The following is a 13191-nucleotide window of genomic DNA, read 5'->3' on the forward strand; positions in this document are numbered from 1 at the left end:
ATCGCTTGGGTAATAGCGCCGTAATAACAGAGGAAAATGTGTGTGGGACACAAGTAGAGCTGCAGCTAACGATTATTTTCATAATCGATTAATCTGACGATTATTTTCTCAATTAATCAAATAATCGTTTGGTCCATAAAATGTCAAAAAATGTTGAAAAATGTTGATCAGTGTTGGTCCAACCTTGAAATGATGATGATCTCAAACTTGATTTTCTTGCTTTTGTCCACAAACCAAAATGATTCAGTTTTAAGGATTTCTTTGTTATGTGGAGCAAAGAAACCAGAAAATATTCACATTTAAGAAGTTGATGATTAATTTAGTGATCGAGTAATAATCAAGTAATCGAGTAATTGTTTCAGCTCTAGACACAAGGAATGATGAACTTTTACTTAATAATATGGTAATTATCATGAAAGTATTACACTAGCCTTTAGTTTTACATATTACCAAGCTTTTACCTGGATGTGAGCAAAGTATTACTGTAATATTGCCTCCTTATTACAACCAAATTACCTTTGTTATTAACAAGCTGGAAAATGCATAGAGATAAGATGCCATAATATTACCCCTGTATTACAAAATTATTGGCATAATAGTGACACACTGTTACTATTCTGCCAATGTGATTTATAGCATTAACATCTATGGATTTGATTCTAACCAAAGTGGAAAAACTGGGAAGTGTGTAATATACCTATATTTGAGGGAGCAGTTTTGCAGATTTCAGGACAGATTTTCTCCTTGTAAAACAGAAATCCTGATGAAGATGGTGTTTAGCTACTTGTTGTGAATGTGATATACGAAAGCAGAATCTCTAAAATGACTGCCCAGGGCTTGTTTGCATCTGCACAGCCACAGTTTAAGTCTCGAGTTGTTTCAGGCTTCGACTTTTCTTTTCTCAGACTCATAAATACAAATGCCTGCGAATATCAACATAAAAAAGTCAATGTCATGTTCAAAAGGCTAAAAGGTTCCGTGAGGATACTGCAACTGTGACTTTTGGTCACCCGCATCTTAGCAGTTAACTGGGGAGGAAGAGATTCCCTGAAAACAGCTCAAAAACATGACTCTACTATGACTATTGCCAACACTGAGGCAATATAGAGGGTCAATATATCCTTTTTTTCATTTCCTTGACAGGAGGGACTGCATCTAGACAGAAAGGCTTTCTGGGCTGCATCCGTGCTCTGCAGCTCAACGGTGTCACTCTGGACGTGGAGGAGCGGGCGAAGATCACCCCCGGGGTGCGACCCGGGTGCCCGGGCCACTGCAGCAGCTACGGCTCCCTCTGTCAGAATCACGGTCGCTGTGTGGAGAAGTCCAACAGTTTCTCCTGTGACTGTGGTCAGTCTGCCTACACTGGAGCCTTCTGTCATCAAGGTACTGCAGCAGAGTGTCCTGTTTTCATCTTATTATCTTATTCAAGAAAAGAATAAGATATTTGTTGGATATTTTACCATGTGCTTCGTGGTGGTCCCCCTCTGAGTGGAGAATTTGGCGACCACATTCTAAAAGAAATCGTATAATGCAAGTGTTTTATATTATAATATATTACTGTATAATATTATGTACAGATTGCTGTTTTTTTTTGGTTTTTTTTCATATGGCAGGTGAAAGTGGAAAGCAGTGACTGAACGTTTTCTTAAAACTACTAGAGTTAGAAGCCTGCTGTGATAGCTTGTGCGTTTCCAATGAGTTTGGAAAACTCCTCCAGGCATTAGATGGGAGGTTTCTGGGCATGAAACACAAACAAAAGGAAGTGCGCATATTTGTTATGCTGTTTAATGTGGAACTAGCCGTTGTACCTGACAACCCACAACGTGAAAACAAAGCAATGACAAAGCAAAGCCACGAAAAATAACCACGCTCTGTCGGAGTTCTGTTTACAGCGTGTATACATTCGGAGGGTTTTACTCTGCGCTGGAGTTTGCATGTTTGCATGTCTGTTTTTGGGACTTACAAGACATTTCCTTCCTGCTCAATGACTGCTTTCTGTTTTTGGCATCACTCTGAGGAAACGACAGAAGCTGTTGTGCATGAAATTCCTAGAGGAAAACAAGTGACAAACAGATCACACGTTTCCCTCACTCCGACGTGACTTTGACTGACGCTTCTCACCTGTGTCTACACGATAGCAAGACTGACTAACAGGATAATTATGTGCATAAACTGGTGTTACAGTCTAATTGCAAAGATAGTGCTCCACAGTGCTAATGAGAGACATGTTTTTCTAGTGAACATAAGAAGGAAATGTTTTTATTCATGGAAAAACGCCAAGTCACAAAATGATCATACTTATAGGTATGTAAAAATAGGGTGAGTGACATTTTAATTTGTATTGCTCATGTTAACTTGTTGTAATGTTTCAGAGCTAAATCAATGGGCGAATGGCAAAACTGCAGTGTAAAGCAGCTTTGAGTGGCCATCTATACTAGAACAGCACTATATACAGTGTATGCATTCAGCATGAGTACATGAAAAGTAAGATTTTAACATGAAAGTCAGGTCAATATTATAACTTAATATAACAAAATCTTCAGTTTTACCAAATTAGTTGATGCATAAATGAATACACCCCACAACAAAAACGACTGCATCTAGTATTTTGTATGACCAAGTCTTCTAGGCATGCAATGAACAAGTTCCCCACATATTGCAGAATTTATTTTTTTATCCATTCTTCAAGAACGACCTCTTTTAGAGCCTGGATGCTGGATGGAGAGTGATGCTCAATTTGTCTCTTCAGAATTCCCCGTAGGTGTTGGATTGGGTTCAGATCAGGGGACATACTTGTAGTCTAAAATTCAGCTTTGCTCCTAAGACATTCATTGGGGAGCATTTATTTTTACAACTTGGTCTTGAATGAATTTGTTAGGAAGAATTTTTTGTGTGTGCAAATGAACACATCTTGTTTGCAGTTGTGTAGTATAGCAGTATGATGCTGAGCACTGTGAATACAGACCATTTACCAGTACTTTTTTAACTTTCAGAGGTTTCGGTCAGCTTTGACCCGTGGATGTCCATCACCTACATCCTCAAGGAGCCGTACGATCTGAGCAGCAACAGCAGCGTCATACCTTCATCCATCTACACTGATATGTCGCTGCGAGGAGAAAACATCTCCTTGAGCTTCAGGACCCTACAGAGTCCGGCTCTGCTGCTCTATGTCAACTCTTTCTTCAAAGAATATCTGGCACTGCTCATCAACAGACACGGTGAGCGCACTCAGAAGAGATTTTTGTTCTTCAGCAACGTTAAATTTCTATCAGTTATTCTCCTCTGTAGCTTAAAAATAAACACTTGGTCCCGTCACTATTCAATAATAATTCTCCTCTGCTATGTTTTCAGTGCCATTCCTGCTACCATGTTCACATTTTAATCACTTGCTTCACTGTTGAGCTTCCTGTAGCGCCACTTGACAGGAAGCCATGTCAGTGTTGCGTGAAATATTGGCTGTCATCTAGTGTCTGTAACTTGTAAATGTGCCGTCACAGAAAGTGTGAACTTGTCTAATGCTATACAAATGAAAACAAGCTGTTGTGTGTCGAGGCATCAAAGGCCTTTACATTTGATTTCATTGTCATTAATTAAATCTTACACATTCTGCGGTTCAAGTGTTTCCTCCTATGACAGAAAAAGCTGAGGTTGAGCAGGTTTTCAGTAACTGACCGAGGCATTATCGCATATCTGCTCTCTTGCTAAAGTATCTAATTAAATCCCAGTGAGAGAGAGAGGGAGGGAGGTTTCACTTGGGTGCACCATAAAGGCTTTTCTCTGGTTTCTCTTTTGGTGCCGCAGTAACAAAAGCCTCAGCTGCTGCACACAGAGACATTTAAGTCTCTCCGACAACCTGTGCCCTCTCAAATATGCTTTTTTTTTTTTATTAGTAGGATGTTCTTTTTATCACGGTATTGTTCCCTGTAAGCATGTAGTCAGGAAATAACATTTCTTGAAAAGCCTAAAAGCTAAAAGCAGTTTGTAAATTAGATTGTATTGATATGTTGTCTCGTTATTATTTCTTTAACAATTTCTCCAATGTATTTTAAGAATATAAAAAGGAAATTATATATAGTTATTACTAGTGATTTACCAACTTATTGCTCTGGAATTGTCACTCAGTGTAAAACAAGTGCACAAAACTCACAGACAATATAGAGAGCAGCAGGTATTCTTTATATACTCCAGGATTGCATGTTGAGTCTGAAATGTGTGGGACTTTTGAATGAACTCTCAACTCGCACTCGTTTTGTTGTTCTTTGCACAGATGAATTGGAAATGAGGTACAAGTTGCACAGCAGCAGAGATGTGGAGGTGTTGGCCAGCAGAGTTACAAACCTGGCTGATGGACGTCTGCACACCGTGAAAATCTGGAGACTGGCAGACACGGTGTCTGTGCAGGTACAAAACGACTCACACACCGGGTCACACAGACCTCCACAAGCAGATGATGATATTTTGAATTGAAGGTTAGGAATAAAAAGTGTCAATAATCAGTTTAGAACATTTAAAAATGTGTGGAATGCACATTACATTGTCACATGGAGCCGTGGCTCATAGCAATTGATATGGGAAGTCGACTTTCATTATCGTTATTAAATAAAACTGCTGGCTTTCACTTATTTTATAACCCCGAGCAAAAAATATCCAACTGCAAAAGATATTGATTCACATACTAATGTTCAATAAATGAGTATCTACATCATTAAAATTTAGGGTCCAGTCAACAGGAACAGAACTGGGACCAATCCAAGCATATAAGTGAAATAATTGAAATCCAGCACCAAGCTGTTCAAAAAATTGCTTTGAGAAAACAAAGTTTTGTTTCGTTTTCTGTGGTTAGTCCCAGGTTGAACAGCATCAGCAAATCTCCATTTGATAAATGATTCACTGAAGCCAAACCCCACACCCTATTCTCTGTTTTATTCACTTTTCTTTCATATAGGAGTCTCTCACTCGCTCTCTCTTTTCTCTCCGAGGCGTTTACCTCCTCAGACCTCTTCTACTTAAACTTATCTGGTCATGACTGCCGCACCACATCTTACAGCTCTTTTGGTTTCCAGATCTGAAACTAACGGATCAATATTATACAATATGCATTGCAGACCGGAGGCAGATCCTCCTGTTGCGGTTTTATAGCTCACTTTCCTGCAGCCATCCATCACAATTTGGATAAAGAGGCCTGACACTTTGTCTCCATTAGTCTTTGCTGTCTACCTGCTAACCTCTAATATGACATTTACATTATCCTTCAGATCGACCGGAATACCAGAGAGGACTTCAACTTGACATCTGATGTGGAATTCAACAGCATCAAGTCGCTTATTCTGGGCAGAGTGCAGAGTAAGTGACGTCTAGATTACACAACTGAGTTGTTGGAATAAGTGCTTTAAGATGCTCGGCCCCATGCGACTAAACACTATTCTAGGGCTTTCTGCTGCACTTGTTTCACTTCTTTGAGTGAACCGGAGGGACTCCGGGACACTCAGTCCAACAGCTGTGGTGCTTTTATAAAGCAGTTGACACATTAATATTGTCAAAATGAGCTCACTTAACTGTGGAAATCACTTCAAAGGTGAAGCCACCCACTTAAATTGCAGTTATGAGGCATTAGGTTCAGTGTGTCTGCGTGAGCAGCATTGTTGCTCACTGATGCAGAAGTTCAGACACTGCATTACACGTCTGTGAACTTTTATCTGTGTTATCAAAGTGATGAGTAATACCGCCTTTATGTCTGCGTGGCTGTGAGCAGCTTCAGGCAGCTGGAGTGGTAATAACTTTAGAAAAGGTCCTTCACTTTGTATGGTAATGAGGGGAGATTGAAAAGAACAAATTACGGAGAAGATTGAAGTCAGCGCCCTGCATTTCAGCATAACAACCAATAAGTCTCCGCTGCCGAGTGTGGGGTCAAACTCAACCAGGAAGTCAGACGGTACAGTTCAGCCTCTGTCTGCATCCCAGAACTCTGTATCATACAACTGTTTGTGCTTTACTTTTTATTCTTTTTTTTTTGGGGGGGGGAATAAAAGTGGTTGCAAATTGAAAAAATATACACAGCCATTTAGAAACTTAATGTGTCAGCCCAATTTCATTCTGAAAAGCCCGTCGAAACCTTTAATCCACACACAATTTCCCTTTTTCCCCACCTTTAAAGCCGCCGCTATATCATGCTCAGATGAGCACATGAGAAACTGTTCCGTCAACTGTGATCCAACCACCAGTTATTGACAGACACAGCATGTTCCTGTGTGAATATGAGGGGTCAACAAATTCAGTGACACCTGTCACACTGAGTCCACAGCAGTGGTGATTGCTCTAAGACAACAAGGGAAGCTCGGCTCCCTCTAAAATGTCAGCAAATATGTACTGTGTTAGATTTCAACACTAAACGTGAGCGAGAACGCGATCAGAACATTGTTACTAGTTTGTTCAGAATCAGCTGTTTATCATATTCCTGTAGCAGCCTCCGCATTAAAACCACTTAAAGGTCAGCTTCAACTGTTGGAAGGCTCCATGGGACGACACAGAATAGCTTTTTTTCTTAATGTACAAAGCCTTTTGCTATATTCTGTAGCCTAAACTAGACACATAATGTAACCTATTTAATTTATACTATATAATAAAGTAATATTCAAATCTGGACTGAGAGAATGACACTAGTATAGGTTTTTAGTTACTGGTGTCTATTATGTACAGCAGGTTTTGAATAGTACATGGTGCACATTTAACCCTTTAACACCTGATTTTAACCAGAAAAAGGCCAGAAAAAATCCTATAAGTAAGTGTTTTCAATATCTGTCAGTTAGTTCCAATTTACTGCATGTTAAAATAGCGTGTTAACAATTTTAAATGTAGAAAAACAAAAGGTTTTATTCAAAAAAACACTGTAGTGGTACATGAACACCAAATTGTGTGTGTCAAATTTGAAATTTGAACAGTATAAAACATTTAAAGTTAACATTTGTTTGATTATTTGTCTCAATGTCCAAACATGGGCCAAAAATATGGAAACTATATACAGGCGTTTTTCCATCTTTTTCCTCTCTGGTGACTAGGACTCTGATTCGCCGGCTTCCTGCAACAGCGCAAGTGAAATTACCGTAATAACCGCATGTTGGCTTTGATGTGCAACTTCTCAGCTTTCAGGAACCGTTGTTACACCAGCCGTGTGGCGTAATTACAGTCATGCAAAGTGCGCATGCGCAAACGTGTCATCTGCAATCCGCTCTGTATGTAAAGAAATTGATATGAATGAATGTGCACGCCGTATGAAATGGTTTGGTGCCTTTGTGTTTTTTGTGTCGATGACCCAGGCCATGGTTGGTGTATGACCCAGCTTTTCTCCGAGCTACGGGACTCAGGCAGTCGTGTCAGTATCAGAATCAGAGAGGCTGCAAGACAGTTGATATACTTTCACTCCCCGCCAGCACTGTCATCCATCAGCCCTGACTTAAGTGCCAGAAAAGAACAGAGGGACTGAGACTCTTACACAGAGAGAGAGAGAGAGAGGGGAGGAGAAGAAAAGTGATGCAGAGGTGGAGTTCACTGACACAAGGCCACTGTGACAGTGCTCACACAAACAACCCTCTTAGTAACAGACTAATTTTAGCACTTTTAACTTACTATGACACTTTGTGTTGTTTATTTATTTGTATTTTGTTGACATTATCCCAAATTCTTTCCACTTTTTCATCCTGAGTCTGTCGTTAAGAGACATTTTAACATTCTGAGATGTCATGGCTGTGACTGTTTCCAATTCTTTTGGATTGACTGTGAGCTTCAGAACTCAAAAAGGACATTTTCTACGGACATAGGTGACGATGGTTTAAGGAAGAAATTATTAGATTATTTTGGTATTGATCTGAAACAGATCCAGATTTTTTTTTTTACCTTTTAATTGTTGATCTTGTGAGATACGGGAATTTATCAACATTATTGAGCGAGAGGACATGTTACCATGACAACCAGTGCCATCTAGACACACATGAACTTAAACCTCCAGTAGGTAATTCTCGATCTTTTGCATCATTCTGTATTTGTTTGGTCTTCATGAAGAGAAACAATGCAACGCTACATACTGAGAAACAGGGTTGTGCACAAAGAAAAATATGAAACATAATTTACAAAGATATTGTAAGGCATTAGGATTATTGATGGGGAGGGGTACGAGCTACTCTTGGTAATTAAATAAATAATGATGTACACACCTGCAAAAAAAAAACAACCTAAAGACTCCAGTAAAATAATGCAACAGCTGTGACCAAAACCTCTCCAATTTCAGTCATTTGCCCCAAAATGTATATAAGCTCAAGATCGAAGATCAAAGTCTGATCCACAGCTCAACAGTGTCCCATTTATGAGATGAAAAGTTGCTTCTGTCGAGTAATGTCTCTAATGACTGGCAATTTTGTGATCTCTAGGCAAATCATGCTGCAGCAATAATTACAGTTCACGCTGACAATTATTGCTACTAAAGATTTTATTTAGCACCTGCTGTCACTGACAGTCAAGCTGTCAGTATCTTGGCCAGTTCCTTTGGAACTCGTGTTTGTAATGATTTATTCTGTAATACATGATGTTGACAGTTTCATAGTGAGACAGGTTTGTCATATGGTTGGACAAGTATTTACTTTTGGGGTCTAAACGTGAGTGAATATTGTCTCATTATAGTAATCCTCCATGACCATGTCCACTATAATAAAACAAAACAAAAAAATGCATTTGTACTTTTGCATCAAATGCAAACCCTCATTCTGCCAAAACAGTTATTTTTAAATGTTGTATAATACTTTTGTATTATTGGTTGTCATATCATTTGATTTTTTACATTTTTGGTTATTTCGTAATAAAGAATGTACCACAGTTCCTCATTTTATCAATGTATGTAGAAACTATCAAAATGACAATCTTTACCCCTCAGACGTAGTGTTGTACAGAGCAGAATAATATAGCAGAACAATTCTACTATTCAAATATGTGAACCACAAAAACGCAGAGGCACAGTATTTTTTTTACAGCTTAATTTTTTTTATTTTTATATGTTCAACATGACATCCTCAGATTTTAATTTCCCTTTATTCAGTATCATATTAGTCTCTGTGTTCTCTCCACCTCTTCATCTCATTCACTGCTTTGATTCCAGTGCGTTCACTCTGAACTGCGGATTACCGTCATTTAAGATTATTTGAATTCCACACACAAATGGCAGATTATAGTGCTGACAATACAAACTGCCTCCATAGAAATGCTGTATGTAAACGTGCTCATCAGCCACAGTCTCACCGAGATGAATGTGAAACTCATTACATGTCTCACTCTCTGTCTCTCTGTGGTCAGAGTCTGATGAGCTGGATACGGAGCTGGTTGGTTTGGCCTCTCTAGGATTCACCGGCTGTCTGTCAGCCGTTCGCTTTAACTCCTTCGCTCCTCTGAAAGCCGCCCTGCTGCTCACCGACAGCCACGTCACCGTCAAGGGCCCACTGGTCCTGTCGAGCTGTGGATCCTCCTCTGCGGCCAAGCCCTCCACAGCAGAAACCACACACTCCTTATCAGGTACAAGGAGCAGACTCAGCCCTTGCACTGCACTTTATACAGTATGCTGAATATCATTAGGTAACCGCCTCATTCTTCTTCCACTGTGGGAACCTATTTGTTTTACCTTTATTATTATTCTTGGAGGTGCTCACCACACTCTTTTTACGGGGCTCATTAACCATCGTCCTCGACGATCAGAAGAGTGATGGCGTGCGACATAACATGTCAACGATCCCCGTCTGTGTTGAGTGATATTTCTTACACTGACTCTTACCTTACTCATCATTTTCCTTTGGTTTTATTTCGCCTGCGCTGCTGGTCAAATTCAAATTTGGCTGAAACATTTGAAGATGAATTGGATTTTTTTTTTTTTTTATATGACACCAACATAATCTCAACAGTCTTTGACTTGCATATGAACTGATACAAATCTAAAATCCACTCCACACGGATCCAGAGTGCGTGAGGAAACATTACACGACACGTGGGAAAGAACGTTCATATTAAAAACATAATGCAAGGTGCAATGAAATAGGGAGTAAAGGGAATAAAAACTGTGTTGGTTAAAAAGATAGTTGACTTGATACCTTTTATTTATCTCATTTAAAGTCTTCCCTACATGTTACCAGTCTGCACAGACATGGATTTACACTGGATCTTGAGAGTTTGGTGGATTTGTGCCATATATATTACATATTCATATGTCTTTGACCTCTATGATACATCTCGTCTCCCTTTCTTTCCCTCTACAGATCAACCTGGTTCAGTCGACCCAGGTCAGCCTTTAGTCAACGCCATGAGGAGCGACTCCGCTGTAATTGGAGGTAATGCAGCAATTACAACAAATCGATAAATAAATCAATCAGGTACACTGAGACGTTAACATGTATTATAGGTGTCGATACGATTAACATACAGTAGAAATAAGAAGCTGGCTTGCATCATATCTGCAAGTGATGCTGTTGCTGGGAACATCCAGTAAAACTGTGACAGTGTTGATGCTGTGGCATACTATCATGAACAACATGCTCCACTATTGTTCCGGGAATCATTTTGGTGATTGTGGTTCGCTAAAAGAGGAGAAAAAGACCAGATCAGATTTCACACTACACAGAACTTGTAGACTTCCACTTTAATAATGACCCATATGCTCAATAATACACATATCAGGGCTGTTACTGAAGCCATTCATTAACACACAAAATGGGGTGAAATAGTTTGATTTAATCTGATAAAAAATTGTTTTGTCAACAGTTCAATCAATGAACTGCACTCAACCAGTGCTGGGCTTTAGAACTGCTTTCTCTTATATTTAATTTGAACATCTTCATCTTCAGGGCCAATGAACACACTGTATAACACCATGAGTCCGTTTGAGTGTTAGTTGATCTGCCAATTATTACAGATTATGCATTTTTGTTCTTAGAAACTTCACTTAAACTTTTTAAGTTTCGTTTATAAGTTTGTATTGAAAATACGCTCTGTAATTGCTCTGCAGTGTGAGACATAAAATGTAGACTGGAGAGACAGATCATTGGTGTTGTCCAATAACTCATTCCCGAAGTTAAGCATTTGTTATGTTATCATTCAGCATTTCATCAGATGGCGTGAAAAAGGAAAATCGACTAAATATTTGAGCCAAAAGAAAGACAAATAAAACTGATGTCTAAAAATGTTAATTGGCCAGAGAAAACCCCATCTTGGTCTACCGCTAACTATGAGACAATAAAATGGTCACACATTCTTTTATAAAAAGCAGAGGTCAAAAATCCACTGGTTATCGTCAAACACATGGACGTGAGAAGGGTCAAAAAGTCTTTCTTGAAAGGAAAATACATATTTTCTTCAAAAAAGAAGAATCTCTGAAAATGACATTACTGTACAACGTGAAATTGTATATTTATACATGCAATTTTTGAAGCACATGTTTGATTTTATTGCATTTCTGTTTTTTTAAGGTGTCATCTCTGTGGTGATATTTGTCACCGTGTCTGCGTTGGCGGTCATGGCCAGATTCGCGTGCACTCGAAAAGAGACGTATCGGAACCAAGAAGTGAAAGCGGCGCAGCCCGAGGACGCTCGCGAGTTTCCCTTCAGCAGCCAGGCGGACTCTCCGAGAGTGGACAGTGAAAGCCAAAAGGAGTATTTCATTTAGACGGAGGCCCTAAACTCCCACTGAGCTGACAGGACAGAGTGGGATCATTTACGGAGCGCTCGGTGCTCTACACGACACAGTCACTGGTACCAGTGCATGAACCGGATGTCAAGTCAGAAACTGAACATTTTGTGATTTTATGTGTTACCATCTCTCTGTACAAATCGTACCTTTTTGCACAAACCGGCACACATGTTGAAAGTGGACTCATCCGAGGATGTAAATATCTAAAAAGTACATGTTGATTTGACTGCTGTCACTTTATTTCTCTCTGCCACACTTAGACGTTAGCAATCGTTTGTTAAAAAAGGCGGGAAAAAAAAAAAGCTAAATAAGTGTGACGATCAGAACACAACTTTGTTTAAGTTGAACCAGACTTTTGGACTTCACTTTTCCTGCACTTTTTCTACTCGTACGCTCAAACGTCTGTGGATTTTGAGATGCAAGAGCCATTATGTGAAAAATGAAAATGTCACTATTAAAAAAGAAGGTGTATCCGAATGACGTGAATCTTTCACGTCTCTCAGCCTCAGCACATCCCAGAATCAGCTGAAACTCAACACGACAACATGGAAGTCACTCTCAAAACTTGATTTTCACACTTCAACTTAGTCAGAATTCTTCTTTCCATCATGAGCAAGAGATTTACAATGAGCTTCTTCTTTTTTTTTTTTTTTTACTTCCTGTCAGCGCCGCCTGCTGTGACCAGCCAGCACCAGAAGTCTGGAAGTTTCTTTGAGCCCCGACGCTTTAAAAGCACGAGTGAGAAAGCACTGACTGTCACCTTTCCTGCTCTGCAGACATTTAATAGGCTTTTGCTGAAGCACTAATCTGCGTTTGTCTGACAGGTAGAATAAGAGATAATCACAGCAGGTAATAGAGAAAAGTTGTGGAGGACCCGACAGCAAGGTAGAAAGAATGCAATGAAAGCCAGCCATCCAAATATTAATGATGGGTATTTATTCTTCACTTTCTGTGCAGTGCTGTGGATTTACAGGCAGACAAATGGAGAGAAAATGCATTTTTTTCCTTCTCAGTAATGGTGTCATGCATGATGATTATCTCAATGCAGCAAAATTGAAGTATTTGTTCTTTGTATCTATCACACTGTGTTAATTTCTCATAAGTAATGTTTTTATTTTCTACTCTTCAGCTCATAAAAATATCTCACTGCAGTATTATACAGTTCAAAGATTTTACATCTGTGTTTTGTTTTTTTTTTCCCCTGGGTAGAAATCAATAAAGAATAAAGATGTGTTCACACAATGATGTTATTACAATTGTATTTGTGCATATTAAACTTAAAAAATCCCAATCGCGCACTTCATTGGATAATCAGAACTCAAGATCAACCAAATTAAAACCCACCTTTAAACGGATACTTCACAGATTTGCATTTAGTAATACAAAGCTAAATGCAAATCGGTGAAGTAATCCTTTAAACGTATTGAGCTAATAGCAACACCTGTGTGACCTTCTGTGACCTTCTGTGACTATACTGT

General features: G+C 39.2%; 1 protein-coding gene across 1 annotated transcript in view; it reads left to right on the forward strand.

Annotated features, from left to right (window-relative positions):
• LOC122781103 (contactin-associated protein-like 5) overlaps nt 1-12938 on the forward strand; it is a 95594-nt gene extending 82656 nt beyond the window's left edge. Inside the window, exons 18-24 of the mRNA XM_044044611.1 lie at nt 1144-1383; nt 2994-3218; nt 4268-4401; nt 5256-5343; nt 9337-9552; nt 10287-10358; nt 11493-12938. Coding sequence (XP_043900546.1) covers nt 1144-1383; nt 2994-3218; nt 4268-4401; nt 5256-5343; nt 9337-9552; nt 10287-10358; nt 11493-11689 — 1172 coding nt within the window. The 3' untranslated portion in view covers nt 11690-12938. The remainder of the gene's footprint in view (nt 1-1143; nt 1384-2993; nt 3219-4267; nt 4402-5255; nt 5344-9336; nt 9553-10286; nt 10359-11492) is intronic.
• Nucleotides 12939-13191: the final 253 nt, after the last annotated feature.

Source organism: Solea senegalensis, linkage group LG14 (genome assembly GCF_019176455.1).
Source record: "Solea senegalensis isolate Sse05_10M linkage group LG14, IFAPA_SoseM_1, whole genome shotgun sequence".
In the NCBI taxonomy this organism is placed as follows: Eukaryota; Metazoa; Chordata; class Actinopteri; order Pleuronectiformes; family Soleidae; genus Solea; species Solea senegalensis.